Raw genomic sequence first — 20265 nt, forward strand, 5'->3', positions numbered from 1 at the left:
CGCTCCACTATCATAGCCTGATCTTTGATTAGAGATGTTCCATCAGCAGATCTAACAGGTGCCAGGGATCTGCATCATAGAAACTGTGCATATCGCTTCTTTCAGCGTGAGACTGGATTTCATTGGCTTTTGAGATCCACCACTCATTTTGCAGTTTTCTATGAGTTCTCTGGGCCTCGGAACGAAGGGCTTGCCATAGCTTTTTATGGAATTGAGATTTTGGGTTGTTCAGGGTGGCTCTGTGCGCCTTGTTCATTTTGTCCAGTAGGGTTGAGATCTCTCCGGCATTCTGGTCAAACCAGTCCTGGTGTTTTTTAGTTTTAAAACCAACGGTTTGGGCTGCAGTGTCAAAGCGGGTGGTAGATATATAGGTCCACTTCTCATACATCCCAGACTCTGACATGACCAGCTGCTCAATGTTTGCCAGACTCTCAGCTAGGGAGCAACGGAAGTTGTCAAGGGTGTCGCTACTGGGGAGTTTGGCACAGTTGAGTGTCTTCCTTTTTGAACCACCCTGACGTGCATTCTGACCTTTGTCAGAATCATGCGGTGGTCGGTCCAGCAGTCTGCCCTACGAATAGCTCTTGTAATGAGCACGTCCTTCAGGTCAGCCCTCCTCACGATCGCGTAGTCGATCAGGTGCCAGTGTTTGGACCTGGGATGCATCCAGGATGCCTTATATTTATTCTTTTGTCGGAAGATGGTGTTTGTGATGGTAAGGTTATGTTCTGCGCACAGACTAAGAAGTCTCATGCCATTGGAATTAACTTTTCCAATGCCATGGGCACCAATCACACCATTCCAGTTTTGCAAGTTCTTTCCGACTCTTGCATTGAAATCACCAAGCAGCATGATTTTGTCATTCCTCGGGATGTGACTGAGGATGTCATCAAGTGCCTGGTAGAAGCGATCCTTCTCTTCATCATTCGATGGCAGTGTTGGTGCATAGGCACTAACGAATGTGACATGTCTGCATTTTGCAAGTGGGATGCGAAGAGTCATTGGTCTTTCACTGACACCCACTGGTGACTCTGTGAGCTTCAGCAGTAGGGTGTCTTAATTGCAAAACCAACTCCGTGAAGATGGTGTCCGCCCATGGGGTATCCCTTCCAAAATAATGTATAACCCTCCCCCTCTTCATTGAGTGAGCCTTCCTCAAGGAGTCTGGTCTCGCTGAGCGCTGCCACATCCACATTATATCGCTTCAGCTCATTGGCAATGAGTGCTGTTCTGCGCTGTGGTCTGTCCAAACTGGTGTCCAGGAGTGTCCTTATGTTCCATGCTGCAATTCTAAATGCTATTGTTTTTCGACCGCATAGTGGAATGTCCCGACTATGGCTGTGTCCCAGTTTAAAACAAGGGTCCATCGAGCACCAAATGTATCATCAAAATGTACATCTCAAATCCACCGCACCCACTGAGTATGAGGGTAAATCAATTTTATTTTTTTAAGTATTACACAAGTCATACACAGTTACGTTCACTTTCACTGAGAAAAAAGTAAATGTCAGACAAGATATTATATTTGTGTACTGTGCATTATAAACAATATATCACAACGGTCACGATCTATGGAGAGAAATGATGATGAGCTTTAAAAATAACAACCAAAAGTTCCAAATAGTATGTCAATATAAACTGTCCACAATGACGCAATACCTTCATATCTTACTGAAAATGTAATACATGCTTTTTTGCAGGGAAAAAAAGGCGATTTTACCAAAACATAGAAACATAGAAACGACACATGGATTGTATGCAAGCTAACTTGAGAAAAAGTATCATACTTGCTTTCACATTAACATCATACCTCACACTGATCTACTAGTGTTCTGAGAGCATTCGTTTTTTAACCAATGTTTATTTTTGATAATTTATGTGTATTGTCTGTACAACCCTTTGAGACTCCTTGATTAAGGGCTATATCTAAATTGACATGAGTTGACCGCACGCACGCACGCACACACACCTTTCAGATATAATGTCCCCTTATGTTCCTTCGCTCTGAAAATGCTGGTCTACTACTGAACCCAAGAGCCAAGAAGAGATCCGCAGGTTCGAGAGCGTTCTCCATTCGGGCTCCGGTGCTGTGGAGTGCTCTTTCCCCTGAGATTCGATCTGCAACCACAGTGGAAATGTTTATATCCAAGCTTAAAACACAATTCTACTTTATAGCATATGAATAACTTATATTTTATGTTGACAATATCTGTTTATTATTTGTTATTGCAACATCCATTTCATCCTGGAAGAAGGGTTACCGCATGTGCGGCCCCTTCTCAAGGTTTCTTCATTTTCCTCATGTTGAGGTTTTTGAGTTTTTCCTTGCCCTCATGTAGGTTTTAGATCAGGGGATGATGTAATAATAGTCTCTAGTTTGCAATAATGTGTGGTCTGTGCAGCCTTTTAAGACTCCTTGAGATTAAGGGCTATACAAATAAACATGACTTGACACACACAATTACTATAAGTTTCACAACTACTGTAATGACCACCTCAACTCTCAGTGTTGTTTTACTTTGGATGTTTTGGTAACCATGGCACTTTTGGTAACCGATGCACACTAATCAGTGTGTGTATGTTGTAGTTTGAGGTAAACTGGGGTTGCTCCCAGTGCGTTTGAGAGTAGTAGTATTTTTAAGAATAGTGGTAGTGAGTGAAAGCATAGTAGTGTTTGTATGACAGTATAGTATTACCGTATTTTCCGCACTATAGGGCGCACCGGGTTATAGGGCGCACCCCCAAAAAATAGTTTTTGGTCCTATATCTTCCATAGATAAGGCGCACCGGATTATAAGGCGCTACAATGGGAACGTGGACAAAACAGTCGGATGGTTCAGTCCAACTTATTACCCCCTTAACATTCCCAAAGCTTGCAAAGAAGCAAATACGTGTCGTAGACACGTGCGGATGCGGTGTCCGTACGATGTCACTTAAATGCGTCATTTCAAATATCATTCGGAAGGATCAAGTCTTGGGATTCAAGAAATGCCAAACATTTCTATGTTTCTATTTTCTTTTTCACTCGCAACTTTACTGTGCATATGACAATTAACACTTGGAATTGAGTTTAATTCACTCAACTCATCACAGCAACATCAAGATCGTTCTAAAACAAGATACCGGGAAAACATAAAGCCGCATAACTCACCTAAGTTCTCACGTTCAATAATGATACGCAATCATGGTCTTCTTACAACCGTTAGTGAAGTAAATCCAGGAGAGTAAATTATTTGCAAATACAGACTGATAAAACATGTTTCTCTATGGTGTACTTTAGCAAGCTTGCTAAGCTTGCTACGCCATTGCTAAACTCGGCCAATTGCAAGATTTGTTTTGGTCATCTAGCCTATTGGAGGCTCTGAATAATTTCAGCCAATAGCGATCGATTTAATGGATGATTGACACATCTTTTTCGGCCAATTGCAGGGTTTGGTTTGGCCATCTATCCAATCCGAGGCTCCGAATAACTTCAGCCAATAGTGATCGATTCAAATGATGATTGACACATTGGTTAGCCAATGAAACGCCGGTATATAAATCCCAGCATACACCGCGGACTTGCTACGCCATTGTTAAACTCGGCCGATTGGAGGGTTTGTTTTGGCTCCGAATAACTTCAGCCAATAGTGATCGATTCAAATGATGATTGACACATTGGTTAGCCAATGAAACGCCGGTATATAAATCCCAGCATACACCGCGGACTTGCTACGCCATTGTTAAACTCGGCCGATTGGAGGGTTTGTTTTGGGCATCTAGCCAATCCGAGGCTCCGAATAACTTCAGCCAATAGTGATCGATTCAAATGATAATTGACACATTGGTTAGCCAATGAAACGCCGGTATATAAATCCCAGCATACACCGCGGACGACTTCGCGCTCGGGGAAGAATCTAGTCGGCGGCTGTTGAGTAAGTTGCGAGACCTTGCGAATTTAATATTGAGCCATATATTAGGCGCACTGTGTTATAAGGCGCATGGTCAGCTTTTGAAAAAAATTAAGACTTTTAGGTGCGCCTTATAGTGCGGAAAATACGGTATGTGCAAGCGAGATTACTCTATGGTAGTGTGTCTATGAGAGTAGTGAGTTTACAAAAGTACAGTGGTATGTGTGAGAAGTATAGTAGTGTGTGTGTATATTACAGAATGTAATATGTGTAAGAGTATAGTAGTGTGTCCATCCATCCATCGTCTTTCACTTATCCGGGGTCGGGTCGTGGGGGCAACAGCCTTAAAAGGGAAGGCCAGACATCCCTATCCCCAGCCACCTCCTCCAGCTCATCCGACGGGATCCTGAGGCGTTCCCAGGCCAGCCTAGCGACATGGCTCTCCAGCGTGTCCTGGGTCGCCCCCGGGGCCTCCTGCCGGTGCGACATGCCCGGAACACCTCCCGGGGGAGGCGTCCAGGAGGCATCCTTATCAGATGCCCGAGCCCCCTCAACTGGCTCCCCTCAATGTGGAGGAGCAGTGGCTTTACACAGAGTCCCCTGCAGGATGATTGAGCTTCTCACCTTAGGGCCCGGTCACACAGCCGTTTGCGTCTGTATCGCGGGTAAAATTTTGCGTTCTTTTTTTTGACCGTGGTTGCCCGCGATGGAAACTGCGCAAAATTGGCCAACCCGCTGTTCATCGGTGGTATGCCCGCAAAACAGACGCCGGCGACTGTTCCGCTTCCTCATCGCGTCATTTCCGCGTCATTTTCTCGTGTGGACCACGGGTATAAAAGCTCCCAAACCGGTGTTGTGCCCAAATCGGAGTCCTACGCAAATTACCCCCCCCTCGCGTGAACGTGCATTCTGCTGCGATCGCTTTTGTTGTAAGCGTGCATTGACGTTGGTGAATTTTTCATCCGCGTTAACAAACGCATTTTGTAGAATACGATCACACTTTATTGTTTAAATAAACGCGTTATATAGACTAGGATCTCCCAATTGTTATAATTAGCTCGCTTTATTGTTTTAATAAGCGTTTTATATAGAATACGATCGCTTTTGTTGGAAGCGCAGCAGAATGCGCGTTCACGCGAGGCGGGGAGGATTTTATATACGGTGTGCATTACCGTTCGATAACGTTCACAACAAAAACAAAGACGGAATGGTTTAAGTTGTGTTACATTCCCAACAAATGCAAGACGAAGTGGTTTTGGTTATATGTTCGCCATTACATTCCCTAAAAGTGATATAAAAGTGAGATAAAACGAGGTAAAAGTGGTTGTAGTAGCGAGGGGATGCAAATCTCGGCAGGGATGCATTTCTCGACATAACACCGGGCTGTAGAAATCATAACCGCTCAAGACACAGTCCCGTGAAGATCAAGATTTCAAGCTATGGCACCGAAGAAGCCAATATGTTATTATTGTAATAGTTTGTCATTTTGATTTTATTATCTTGTTATGAAATGAAAAGAAATGTCAAGAAATAAAAATGGATTAAGACGAGGTCACTACGGTGACGGGGATTCATGTCCACCCCTTGACGTCTCGAGCACAACTGACGTGTGCTCGGCAAATCGCGCTGTATCGACTACGCGGAGAAAGGCGTTTGACCGTCACACGCGTAACACGCTAATTTCACGTAATAACACCGCGATACAGGCGCAGAAAATGCTATTACCATGCTCCACCCACGATTACCCGCTGAAATTTCCCGTCCTACCCATGTGTAACCACGCCCTGGCCGCGGCCAGAGCACGTCGTTCCGCGTCATTACCCCGTGTGCCGCCCGCGGTTAACACGTGCTCAAAGTTTTGAGCAGCTCAAAACTTTTTCGCGCGGCCAACCGCGTGTGAATTTCCGACCGCGAGTAAAGCACTGCTGGATCTCGTCTATATGGCGGTCTCAAAGCGTCCAACAGCGCCCAACTGCGTCTGCTTCACGGCCAGAAATTTCTGGCCGTGATTCAGCCTCGATACGCCCGTGAAAGGCTGTGTACCCGTGCTCTTGAGTATTGAGCAGCGCAAAACTTTTTCGCTTTTTTGCGCGTGAATTTCCGACCGCGTGTTAAGCACTGCTGTATCTCGCCTGTATGGCGACCTCAAAGCGTCCAATAGCGTCCGCCTCACAGGCAGAAATTTTTGGCCGTGATTCAGCCGCAAACGGCTGTGTGACCCGGACACCCTGCGGAGGAAACTCATTTCGGCCACTTGTGTCCGGGATCGTGTTCTTTCGGTCATAACCCACAGTTCATGACCTTAGGTGAGGGTAGGAACGTATATCGACCGGTAGATCGAGAGCTTTGCCCTTCGGCTCAGCTCCCTCTTCATCAAGATGGACCAGTACAGGGTCCAAATGATGGCAGACGCTGCACCTACCCATCTGTCGATCTACCGTTCCAACTTACCCTCACTTGTAAAAAAGACCCCAAGATACTTGAACTCCTCCACTGAAGGTCACGGCCTGAGGAAGCCAACAGTCCTCCCTATCTGCAAAAAGCAGTGACGTAATGCTGAGGCCCCCAAACCGTCCCCATCAAGGCTGCGCATAGAAAGCCTGTCCATAAACAGTCTGTAAAAAGCTATAGTTGTGCAACAGTGACAGTATAACGGAATATGTGAGAGCAAGTATCACATTGCAATGCTTTTATCAAGGAATGGTTTGAATGAATTACTAACCCAAAAAAATAAATGAGTTTCAACTTTTGGTGCCAGCCTATTTGAAGTGTATAATCACCAAAATTCCTCTTTAAATGCTTTTTGTCTATTGGTCCGTGTCTTCATAGCAGTGTTTTTTGTCTTATTCGACGGCGTCTTTTCACCCACCTGAGCAGCACTTCGCCGACTACTCCACGCTTGTTCGTGTTAAAACGGTTGCTACACCAAAAACGGTTTCAAAGCGCTCCAAAATGAAAAAAAGAAAAATCATGGACTGAAGTAGAATAACTGAATATACATTTTCTATTTTTCCTAGTTCATTTTGGGTGGCTTCTCTAGGCGCAAGTGTTTGGCTCCCTTCCTTCATCCGGTGTGCAATTAAATACGCAGAAAGAAATGACAACTTAATATTCAAGCATGTCCAAACCAAAGATGGCGCTAGGCCCTGAATACATTTTAAGTCTCAAGCACAGTGTCCATTCAGGATGCTCACGGTAGAGGGGGTGTGGAGATCGGAGGAAAAAGAGGGAAGAGGAAGAGCTAATTTGCCCCTTTCACCTTTCATTTCAGTAACCCAAACGCCGCCACTTCAGATTTCATCTTGAAGTACTGGTTGAAGCGCAGGACTGCATACCTTCAACTAGAAGAAGGGCACTAGAATCACCCAAAAACGTTTACAAGTAAACCAGGGGTTGGGAACATTTTAAGCGAAAGAGCCATGAAAGCAAAAAATTTTGTACAGAGGAACCTCAGTTCTCGACCATAATCCGTTCCAGAAGCCTGGTCGAGAACCGATTTGGTCGATCACCGAAGATCAATTTTCCCATTAAAAATAATGTAAAATTGTTTTAATCCGTTCCAACACCTTGAATGTTTAGCATGAATGATCAACGTGATCATAAAGCTAACACGTGCTAATCGTACGTTTGCGTTATCGTTATCTTCCGTACGAAAGATTACGCTAACATGAACATGTAAAAATAAAAAATCAGGTCGTTTACAAGTCATTGAGCACCCGGGTGTCCACAACAAGTGCCGAGCGTTTCATTGGCTGCGTCCCAACATCCTCAATGTTGGGCTCCGTTCCAACAGCCTCAATGTTTACCTGAATGTTCAACGTAAACATAATGCTAACACATGCTAATCGTACGTTCGCGTTATCGAAATATACCGTACGAAAGATTACGCTAACATGAATGTGTAAAAATAAAAAATCAGGTCGTTTACAAGTCATTTAGCACCCGGGTCTCCATAACAAGTGGTGAGCGGTTGCCAGTCCCGCTCTCCAAACAAAAGACAACTCTTCAGCGAATTTTATTTCACTGTGTGACGTTTTATGATTTGATCAAATTTACGAAATAATAATGATGCCAGAGCCTGTGTCGCATATCAATATAAATATACCAGTTAAAATTTGTCTCTCCCCCGCGGTTACCCAAGTGTGTTGAGGCTCATTTTGACAGCTATTTTTGTCATAAATAATGGTTTTAAGGTGCTTGCGCATTTTTTTTTTTTTATTAAAAATGTCACAAAATACTGGAAACGGGATACATCTACCTTCTGCACAAGCAGCGCTGGGTGGGGGAGAGAAGGGAGTGCGCTGTGTCTATAGGTCTGCTCATCCCAACCGCTCAGCCATTAAAATTGCTCTGGGTGGTTTGCTGGCATTTTTGGGTGTTTGCAGTTTGTTGTGAGGGTTTTCATCAAAGTGTCCCAACAGTGAATATCGGTTGTCCAATGAGCCTTTACATAAAAGATTATTTAGCGACATACAGCCCAAAACAGGATCTGTTGGTGTGACACCTTGAATGTAAACTAGATAGGATATGCCCCATATGCACTGGACCAAACCATTTGCCAGCTCAAAGGTGTCCCCAGCTTTACTCCTGCAAAATTGGCTGCGGACAAATGATGATTGCAACAGTGCAGAATATTTGCATCAGTTGTATTTTATCTCCATGGCAGATGTACCGATGAAAAGAGCCACAGCTTCCCAACCCCTGCAACAAACAAAGCGACTTACTCCAAAAAGTCAAAATCGATTGTGGAGAGCTAGGCCTGAATGAGAGCCCAGAGCGCCCAGAAGAAACGTGATGCCTGCGAAAAAAGAGGAAAATAAAAGGGGATGGGGGGGACTATTACACAGCCCGATTAGGAATGTGCACATAAAAACTAAAATTTGAAACGGATGTCACAATTCGCTAGGTAATACTATTGTTCAATATTCAGCCTTCTTTGACTACCGTATTTTGCAGAATATATTTTTTTCATAGTTTTCCAGCTTATATGAAATAATTGACACATTTTCATATAATTGAGTTTAATAAATGTAATACTGGTAATGTATATGTACATAATTTGTATATTTCACATGTTATTTTCACACTAAACCGCAGAAGGGCGCTCTAGGACTGTGTTGATAATTTCAACATTGCCATTTTTCCGTGTTGACTAATCATTGTTTTGGATGGTGCGAATAATACTAATATTCCCCAAAAAATTATAGTCTGGAAAGTCTGGTAATTAAATCTAAACTCTTGTAATTATACCTTCAATTTTACAATCACTTTTTTTTATTGGGTGTGGCTTAAGGCCCGGTCACACAGCCTTTTGCGTCTGTATCGCGGGTAAAATTTTGCGATTTTTTTTTTGCCCGTGGTGGAAAATGTGCAAAATTGGCCGGCGACTGTTCCGCGTCCTTACGGCGACTGTTTCGCGTCCATATCGCTGGTAACCGCGGCTGCATCACTGTGCCGCCCGCGGTTACCCGTGGTCTAAAGTTTTGAGCAGCGCAAAACTTTTTTGCGCGGCCAACCGCGTGTGAATTTCTTACTGCGTGTAAAGCACGGCTGTATCTCGTCTGTATCGCGATCTCAAAAGCGTCCAACAGTGTCTGCTTCAAGGGCAGAAATTTGGAAGGAAGTGGCATCGAACTGCGAGATGACGAACGCTAAAATTCTGACGAAGACATGGTTAATCTTATCTATCCCGGCTGACGCTCAAGGAAACTGTGCGGGTCAGATGTATCGACATTTCGTTCTGTATACACGTGTACACGAATGACAATAAAGTAAATCTGAATCTGAATCTACTGAAACAAGTTTTAGCCACGTTCTACGATGATCCAAGGTGCGCCCTGCTGCGCTAAAAGCACGCTTGCTGCTGCTAGTCGTGGGTATGCACAACACGGATCTTGACAATTTGGCAGGCTTCAGGAATATGCCAGTTTGTTCTCCACTAGCGAAGCAAATCTTGGTCATCATCCGGGTCATCTCGAACAGGAATCTCATCGTTCTCCGCGTTTTCTCAATCAGCGAAAAAAGAATAAACATTTTTTTCGTGCAGAAATGTGCATGACCCTCTAACACCTCTGTCAGTGTCATCATTTTTAGTTTGTTTAAAGTGGGCCAGAGGCACAGGGCAACTTTGTGAAACATTTTTATTTTGGTTTTCTGAACCAATAGCTGAGATGCTGCCGAGGATTACTGGGTTGGATGTGTTTTTTTTTTTATCTTCTCTTTACAGAAGCACACTAAATTCAGCGTTGTATATTCATCCCCTCACAGTTCTTGATGTGCTTCATGGAACACCTCTAAAAAGTAGACCAAAAAATCCAACAGATGTGGCACAATATTGTCCATGCGCTCCTCCTCTCCGCATGGCTGCACTTCTCACAAAACTTGTGATATATTTCGCACACAGACCTGAGTGTCAGGAAAAGTGAGCTGAATCACTGTTTTTGAAAGTTGTGCCGTCAATGCGTCCTTAAGAGACAGGAGCAGAGAGACATTGAATAACAATGACAAAAGGGATTAAAAAAGGCAGCGGCTAAGAGACGAATGGAGGGGTAAATAAAAAAGGCAGCTGCCAGCAACTGAGCAAGAGAAAATTGGTGGATAAGAACAACTACAGAAGAACCGTGAATTTGCCAAAAAACAACATGAGAGAAGCGGTGGATATAAAAAATAAATAAAAAAGGAGTGTGACGACCCAATTTATGATTGACATTTCAGGCCCAACCTGACCCGAATTTTGGGTCTGCTTAGAGATCGGGTTTAAGATCTTACCTCTACTCTGACAAAAATGGTGTGATAATGAGAAAAAAAAACTAATATTTTTTAATGTGTCATCTGTATCCCTAGGGGAGAGGTGGATAGGATTCATCGTGCTCCCTGCACAAATCCGGTTTCAATTCCCATTCCATCCAATGTTATGCAATGGCAATCAGTGATACAGTAGCTTGCAAAACTATTTGGCCCCCTTGAACTTTGTGACCTTTTGCCACATTTCGGACAACAAACATCAAGATATAAAACTGTAATTTCTTGTGAACAATCAACAATAAGTGGGACACAATCACAAAGTGGAAAACACTTTATTGGATATTTTAAACTTTTTTAACAAATTTAAAAATAAAAAGTGGGTGTTTCAAATCATTCAGCCGCTATACTTTCAGTGCAGCAAACTCTGTCCAGAAGTAAAGTGAAGATCTCTGAATGATTCAATGTTGATCTAAATGACTAAGGATGACAAATGGAATCCACCTTTGTGTAATCAAGTCTCTTTTTAAATGCACCTGCACTGTGGGGTCTGTTTTAAGCGCTGAGAGCATCATGAAGAACGGTGAACACATCAGTCAGGTCCGAGATACTGTTGTGGAAAAGTCTAAAGCTGGATTTGGACACAAATTTTTTTTCCCAAGCTTTAAACATCCAAAGGAGCACTGTACAAGCAATAATATTGAAATGGAAGGCGCATCAGACCATTGCAAATCTACCCAGATCGGGCCGTCCCCCTAAACTTTCAGCTCATACAAGGAGAAAACTGATCAGTGATGCAGCCAAGAGGCCCAAGATCACTCTGGATGAACTGCAGAGATCACAGCGGAGGTGGGAGAATCTGTCCATAGAACAACAATCAGTCGTATAATGCACAAATAGGGTCTTTATGAAAGAGTGGCAAAAAGGAAGCCATTTCTAAAAGATATCCATAAAAAGTGTAGTTTAAAGTTTGCCATAAGCCACATGGGAGACACACCAAACATGTGGAAGAAGGTGTTCTGGTCAGATAAGACCAAAATCGAACTTTTCGGCAACAATGCAAGACATTATATTTGGCGTAGAAGCAGCACAGCTCATCAACCTCAACACACAATCCTCACAGTCAAACGTGGTGGCAGCATTATGGTTTGGCCTGCTTTTCTTCAGCAGGGTCAGGTAAGATGGTTAAAATTGATGGGAAGGTGGATGGAGCCAAATACAGGTTCATTCTGGACGAAAACCTGATGGAGTCCGCAAAAGACCTGAGACTGGGACGGAGATTTGTCTTCCAACAAGACATTGATCCAAAACAAAGCGAAAACTACAATGGAATGGTTCACCAAAAAACATATCAAGGTGTTAGAATGGCCAAGTCAAAGTCCAGACCTCAATCCAATTGAGAATCTGTGGAAAGAACTGAAACCGCTTTCCTTCCAACCTCACTGAGCTCGAGCTGTTATGCAAGGAAGAATGGGCAAAAATATCGGTCCTCGATGTGCAAAACTGATAGGGACATACCCCAAGCGACTTGCAGCTGTAATCCCAGCAAAAGGTGGCGCTACAAAGTATTAACTCAATCGGGCTGAATAATTTTGCTTACCCACTTTTTTGTTTTTTATTTGTTAAAAAAGTTTAAAATATCCAATAAAGTGTGTTCTACTTCATTATTGTGTCCCACTTATGATTGATCTTCACAAGAAATTAGTTTTATATATCGATGTTTGAAGTCTCAAATGTGGCAAAAGGTCACAAAAGTTCAAGGGGTCCAAATAGTTTCGCAAGCCACTTGATATTCCAACTGATCAACCATTGCAAAAATACAAAAGTTCTTTATTGTTTGTGCAATCTTAGCCGTCACTGTTATCTTGATTCCATGTGCCTCATAATTCAGAGAGCCTAGTACAAGAAAAAAAATATCACAATCAATATATTTTTTGGGGGGTCCGCCTTAGAACCCAGTGCACCTTATCGTGCTGAAAATTGGGTATATTTATTCCTAACATTGCATGATGAAAAATATAATGAAAATAACATCACATAATGCCAATAGCATTGACATCATGTGTCACTGATACAGATGCTAACACTAGCAGCTAACGTTGTGGCTGCTAGCATTGTGGATGAGAATCACTGACACAGGGAATGTTGTAACTACCATAAATGTGGCCTGTGCAGCCATTTGAGAAACTATTCAAATAAATGTGACTTGACACAAGAGCTAGAATTAGTGGCTAGCGTTGAAGAAGATAGCCTTAAGAGCTATCATTAATACCGGCTAGCGGTCAATGGCATACGCAACTAGAGTTAAGACTGCTAGCATTAGAATCCACTGTCAAAAACGCAACTGCTATCATTTCCATCTAGCGTCAATGACACGGAATATTTCATTGGAAGCTAGCGTTGCAAAGGATTATCTTAGCATCTAGCATGACGGATACAGATGCTGGAATTAGCGGCAACTATTGATACTGATAACATTAGCAGCTGACGTGACCAAGACAATAATCTAAAAAGGAATAAAAATAGTTGCCCATTTATCCTTATATTTTCCCCCCCTTATCTCTTTCAAGTTTTTTTCACCTGTTTACTCTGGGGTAACTTGTTTAATCCTGTTAACAGTGTTCACTACGTTGTTATCAATGAAAATACATACAATTGTAATTCTACTTAGCGGTTAGCATCACTGTGGTGTCGTGTAATACACTCCCCTTCCTGCGGTGTCGCTGTATACTAATGCGCAGCCTTGTACTTGTGCTTGAGAACTACCGAAGAAGAAGTTAAGTAAACACTATGAATGTACCGTCCGTGCCTGTCTCTGAATCCTACTACAACCCTACTACATACACAACATATTGGCGACGAGGATGACTTGGATCGGAATCTCACAACCCCTTGCTTTACTTGAAACCCCGGGTGAGCCTACGATGTTGTACACCACGTGGATTCAGATGTTCGAAAATTACCTGCTAGCATTGACTGCTAACCAAATGCCAGACGAACGAAAACGCGCACTACTGCTGCACTGTTTAGGCACAGAAGGGCAGAGAATTTTTCTTTCCCTTGCCAACACTGGCACTTCTGACAAATCCGCCTGTGCTGCGCTAGAAAATTTCTTTGTACCATCAATGTCAGAAGCTAATGCTATTGCTCCTGTGCACGTGCCCGACGTTCCTGTGAAGTTTGTGCAACAAAGAGATAAAAGGAATCAGAGCAGTACGCATACACAGCGCTCGAGAGATAAAAGGAATCAACACAAAACCTGCTACCGTTATGGCTCCAACTCTCATCTAGCAAATGACCCCAATTGCCCTGCTAAAAATGCAAAATGCAACCAATGTGAAAAAATTGGACATTTTAGTAAAGTGTGCCGCAGCGCAATTCCTACTCGATCAGTAAGAGAAGTTACTGTCCCAGAACTTACTGTGTGTCATGTAGCCCCTACAGCTGCAGTCCCAAAGCGCCTTACGTGTACAGTTGCTCTCCATGCGAATGATGAACAGTCTATCACTACTGACCTGCTTGTGGACACTGGTTCAGCAGTCTCAATTCTGCCAGAGAGAATTTACAGACAATCATTCATGCACTTGCCTCTCTCAAAGCCTACTGTACGTCTGGTGACCTACATGAAGAAGCTAATTCCAGTGTTGGGCTGTCTTCAACTTACTGCTACATACTGCAACCAGAGTGCACATACTGACTTCTACATAGTTCCTGACGGTACTCCACTACTGGGAATGGACCTGTTCACTGCACTTCGCCTCCACATACAAGATGGGCAGATTACAACACCTGCTGCATCGGAGATGAGTCACTCTGTCAACACTACAAATGCTCTAGGCGTTGCTACAGGTTTTCTACACAAATTTAAAGTGCGTGCAGACGTCCCTCCAGTCCAGCAAAAGCTACGCAGACTCCCATATGCCGTGCGTGACAAGGTGTCGGAGGAGCTGACGAAACTGGAAAATGATGGCATCATTAAGATGGTGGCTGCTGTGTCTCCTGATTTTGCTGCAGTCACTGCTGATGAGCTCTCCAGTGCATGTGAGGAATGTCCAGTGCTACAGAAGGTGCGACACTACATGCAGAAGGGATGGCCTCGTACTGCAAAAGGCCTTGACCCCCTCATCGTGCCATACTTCCGTGTGCAAAATGAGCTTGCCTTGCAGAACAGTGTCATTGTGCGTGGCACTCATCGTGTTGTGATACCACAACAGCTACAGGAAAAAATGATTCAACTTGCTCATGCTACACACCAAGGGATAGTTCGCACAAAACAAAGACTGAGAGACTTGTACTGGTGGCCTGGAATGGATTCTCACGTTGAGCTCGCCATCAAATCATGCACCACCTGCTTGCAGCATGACAAAACCGCAACCACACGTACTGCACTATTACAGCCTGTGCCTACCCCAACTGCTGCCTGGGAAAAGGTTGCTGTGGACATTGTTGGTCCTATTCACTCTGCGCCTGCTGATTGCCGCTTCGCCATCACCCTCATTGACTATTACAGCCGATAGCCTGAGATTGCCTTCTGCTCAAATGTTGCTTCTGCCTCTGTTATGACTTTTCTTTCCATTGTGTTTAGCAGAGAAGGTAATCCACAGGAAATTGTTACTGATAATGGCCCTCAGTTCGTGTCGACCGAGTTTGAAGCATTTCTTAGTGACAGGAACATCACACACCGTCGCAGCTCTGTGTACTACCCACAAGCCAACGGTGAAATTGAGCGTTTCAACAGAGTCTTCAAGGACTGTCTACAAACAGCCAACATCGAAGGTAAACCACTGAAAGCCTTCTTCACTGAGTTTTTACAGACTTACAGAGCCACACCACATGCCGTGACTTCAGTATCCCCCGCTGAACTTTTGCATGGTAGACCACTGAATACAAAGCTTCACATCACAGGTCTTCACACCATGCGTCCCACTGCTGACAAAGGCAACATGCTACAAAACATACAAAACAAACAACGGAAGTCCAAACGATACACCGACAAACGTCGCGGTGCAAAATCACCCAGCTTCCAGATTGGCTCTGCGGTTCGCATCCGCAAACCTGGAATCATTGGGAAAGGACACTCAAGGTTCACCAAGCCACTGACAGTGGTAGCCCAAAAGGGTCCAGCTTACTTACCTGCTGTCTGATGGAAAGGTGTGGAATGCTTTCCACCTTGCCCATTCTTCCACCTGTGCTGCTGCTTCAGCGCGACAGCCTCCTGATAATGATGCTTGCCTCCTGCCAAGCGACCAAGGTGCTGAGCCACCTGAACCTGAAACTGTGCCCTCACCACATCCCTCTCCTAGTGCACCGAGAATACGACATGCTCCTGCATGGCTTCAAGATTATGTGACTTAAAAAAAAAGATACAGAAAAGATGTGGTGATGTTTAAAAAAAAAAAAAGACAAGATGAATGTTCATTGTTAAAAAAAATTGTCATGTTTGTTTATGATGTGATCTTCATACAGTCTGCTTAAGTTTACAAGGTTTACACACTTTTGCTTACCGATATTGACAGTATAGTTCCTTACGTTATTGCTTACCTTTGATAAATATTTACCTCTAATCTGGTAATGAATATTGAAATGTATGTTTTCTATAAGCTCATACTTACCGAAGAGTTATTGCGTGTTTCAGATTAATGCTACGGTTTGTGTCCTATTCTAACAAAAAGGGAATATGTGGTGTCTCTGAATCCTACTACAACCCTACTACATACACAACATTCACTTAAGCAGACGTTAGCATTAGGGATGATTGCCCTAACACAGGGGTTGGGAACCTATGGCTCCAAGCCACATATGGCTCTTTTCATGAGTACACATACAGCTCGGAGATTAAATCATTATCACGCAGATTTCATCAATAGTAATTCTTACTAGCTCAGAGTTGATTTCGGGAGATAAAGTACCTGTGGGTTAGTAGGTCAAATACGTTTGACAATATTTTATTTATAGGCTCCTGCCCCACATCAAGGAAATATGTGTTTTGTCTTTCCAAGGAAGAGCTAAGCTTATTCGCTGTTCAATAGAATCGGTCTTGGTGTGATTTCAAGGTCTCATTAAGCAGGACAGCTAGGGGCGGCAGTAGGCGGAGCACTCGTCTTGGGATCAAGAGATCGCAGTTCGAACCCTGGCTCTTCCATGTTACATGACGAAGTGTCCTTGGGTAGACACTGAACCCCTAATGCAGGTAATAAGCAGGTTGGCGTCTTGCATGGCTGCGAGGCTGCTATTGGTGTGAGTGTGTGTGTGTAGATAGATAGATAGATACTTTATTCATCCCCTAAGGGAAATTCACATTTCCAGCAGCATCCCTGAGCTGAGAACAGTACAATAATAAAGCCAAAAGAATACAATATACAAATACCCAGTGTGACGTGCAAATGCCCACTGTAGCGTGTTATATAGAGTAACTAAATAGTGCTACACAGAATACATATTGCAGTAAGATTCGGTAATATCCAATGTAGGTGGTGTGGTTTAATGTGGGCCTTTACTCTGCCGGGTGGAGTTAAAGAGCCTCATGGCATGAGGAAGAAAAGATCTCTTCAGTCTGTGTGTGTGTGTGAATGAGTAAAGCACATTGTAAAGCGCTTTGGGAAGTCTTCATCGACTTGAAAAGAGCTATATAAATGCAGATCATTTCATTTCAACTCACGTAGTATAGATGGTTCAGTCCAATGTATAAAGGGCACAGTTTACAGTCAAGATGTCACAGCAGCAGACCCTGTTTTGGCTGTAAACTGCTAAAAAAATCCTTTATAGGGAAGCTCATTAAAAATGTGTCTGTGTTGAGACGCCTAATGATGAAAATCCATGGAAAAAAACTGTAAATACCCATAAGGTCTAGAAAAGCACCCAGAGCAATTTAATTGGGTGAGCGGTATCCTCGTTTGCAGTATGTTGTGACATTTTAACACAATTGAATGACCTTTGTTCGGAAACCCGTATTTAGGTAAAGAATGGATGTCAAAATGAGCCCCAATGATCTTAAGTAACTGCGTGAGGGAGTAGAATTTGGAGTGGTATATTTATATTGACATGGGACACAGGCTCTGTTGAATTTTGTCCTAAAATATATGGTGTGGCTCGCTCCGCCCCCAAAAAATTATTAATATGTTTTTCTTCTATTGCTCTTTGGATCAAAAAGGTTACCGACCCCTGCTCTACATGAACGTGCCCTATTACGACCCTATTTGGAAGCTAAAAATGTGTTGAAGGATGAACACCTGTGAATGTTTATTAATGGCTAGCGTTGAATATGATCATCGCCTTGACAGCAAGGGTCGCTAACATGGAAGCTAGCATTAGTGCTGCTCAATAAACACTCTTTAGAAGCTGGAATAAAATACAAACCAGGTATCATCAACTTTGTTGAAGGTAAAACCCAAGTGGTTTTACGATACAAATCATAAAATAAAACATGTCAAATATATAATCTGTTTTAATTTTATCTAAAGCAATCCTGGATCTTACTCTGGTGGCAAATGGTTTAATAATGCATTTCGGACTTACCAGCAAACTCGTTGAAATGATTCCCAATATCAAAAGCTTGATAATTGTAGCCAGCGTATTCATAGTCGATGAACTTTACGCTTCCTGCAAACAAAATCGTGGATAAAGAGAATCATGACAAAGCTTGCAAAATGATGATGATGTTGATGGCATGTTTCCCATTTTTTTTGAAAGCTCAGAATCTCAGGCAATCAATTGGTTTATTTACCCAATAAACTGGAACAATATTTTGTCAAGAGTTTGCTTTTGGAGAAGTGAGATTAAGAGAAATTGCCATTTTAAGTCTCAAACTGAGTTTATCAGCTTGCAAAAAAAGAAAAATACGGCAAATCAGCTCTTAAACTCACAGAGCAAACGTTCCTGTAAAATTGTCCTAAATTCCCAATCCAAGACATACCCAAAGTAAATTGAACACAGTTCTTGAACCAATTGGAGATTATGAAAAGATACATTTCTATTCGATCATGTGTAAGAAATGCACTTACTTACATGCGCATTATTAATGACATTAGGTGCATCCTTACATAAAGCTAGAAGAAGCCACAGCCTCAGGTGTTCTCCTAAAGAAAAGGCTGCGTAGGGCCCGCTATGCTCCACCCGACGTTAAAACCCACCCAGATCATACATTAGGTGTCACCTCACCTAAATTTTAGGTTGGGTGTGTAAATAAATAAAATTAAATACCTTAAATAAAGAAAATTAATATATGAAAAGAAAATGATAAATTATTAAAACAAATGGAAAATCAAAACAATTAAGTAAAATGGAGCCAGAAAAGACAAACCAAACAAAATGACACAAATAAAATAAAACAAAAACAGAGTTAGATAAAATTAAGAAAAAAAAACAAGAAAAAACTCATTTACAGTCGTATACAAAAGTTTGGGGAACCCTGATAATTTTCAAGATTTTCCTTTATAAATGATTGGTTGTTCGGATGAGCAATTTCAGTTAAAGTTGGAAATGAAGTTCATAGGATTTACAGAAAATTTGCAATAATTGCTTAAACAAAAGTAGACAGGTGCATAAATTTGGGCACCCCAACAGAAAAATTACATCAATATTTAGTAGATCCTCCTTTTGCAGAAATAACAGCCTCTAAACGCTTCCTATAGCTTCCAATGAGGGTTTGGATTCTTGTTGAAATTATTTTTGACCATTCTTCTTTTTACAAAACATCTCCATTTCAGTCAGGTTTGATGGTTTCCAAGCATGGACAGCCTGCTTTAAATCACACCAAAGATTTTCAATAATATTCAGGTCTGGGGACTGTTGTTCTTCTGCATGAATGCCACACAGCCACATGGCATGATGGAACCACCACCAAATTTTATTGTGGGTAGCAAGTGTTTGTCTTGGAATGATGTGTTCTTCTTCCGCCATGCATACCGCTCCTTGTTATGTCCAAATAACTCAATTTTAGTTTCATTGGTCCACAGCACCTTATTCCAAAATGAAGCTGGCTTGTCCAAATGTGCTTTAGCATACCTCAAGCGACTGTTTGTGGTATGTGCGCTGAAAAGGCTCTTGTCGCATTACTGCAAAGTGTGTTGAATAGTTGAACGATGCGCAGTGACACCATCTGCAGCAAGATCATGTTGTAGGTCTCCCGAGCTGATCTGTGGGTTGAGTTTGACTGTTTTCACCATCCTTTGCCTCTGCTTATCTGAGATTTTTCTTGGCCTGACACTCCGGGACTTAACTAGAACTGTTCCATTTCCTCACGATGTTCCTCACAGTGGAAATTGACAGGTGAAATCTGAGCTAGTTTATTGTATCCTTCCCCTAAACCAAGATGCTGAACAATCTTTGTTTTCAGGTCATTTGACAGTTGTTCTGAGGCTCCCATGTTGCCACTCTTCAGAGAAGATACAAAAAGGAGAACAACATGAAACTGGCCGCCTTAAATACCCTTTCTCATGATTGGCTTGACCTGTGTATGTAAGCCATGGGTCAATGAGATTACCAAACAAAATTTGTGTTCCAATAATTAGTGCTAAAGGTATTCAAATCAATAAAACAACAAGGGTGCCCAAATTTATGCACTTGCCTACTTTTGTAAATCATATAAACTTCATTTCACTTCTCAAATATCATTGTGTTTGTCTGCTATATGATA

The 20265-nt window shown here is 42.5% G+C and overlaps 1 protein-coding gene across 2 annotated transcripts in view; it reads right to left on the bottom strand.

Annotated features, from left to right (window-relative positions):
* Nucleotides 1-1422: 1422 nt before the first annotated feature.
* The window catches only part of etnk1 (ethanolamine kinase 1), a 34235-nt gene continuing 15392 nt past the window's right edge, over nt 1423-20265 (bottom strand). Inside the window, exons 4-5 of one of the 2 annotated variants that reach the window (XM_088347589.1) lie at nt 18147-18230; nt 1423-2118 (exon numbers count right to left, since the gene is read on the bottom strand). In XM_088347589.1, coding sequence (XP_088203715.1) covers nt 1973-2118; nt 18147-18230 — 230 coding nt within the window. In that variant the 3' untranslated portion in view covers nt 1423-1972. Of the gene's footprint in view, nt 2119-3151; nt 7232-18146; nt 18231-20265 lie in introns of those variants that run through there. The other variant, XM_088347590.1, reaches the window with a different exon arrangement.

The sequence above is a fragment of the Urocampus carinirostris genome, chromosome 11 (assembly GCF_059441175.1).
Source record: "Urocampus carinirostris isolate Australia breed hairy pipefish chromosome 11, RoL_Ucar_1.0, whole genome shotgun sequence".
Taxonomy (NCBI): domain Eukaryota; kingdom Metazoa; phylum Chordata; class Actinopteri; order Syngnathiformes; family Syngnathidae; genus Urocampus; species Urocampus carinirostris.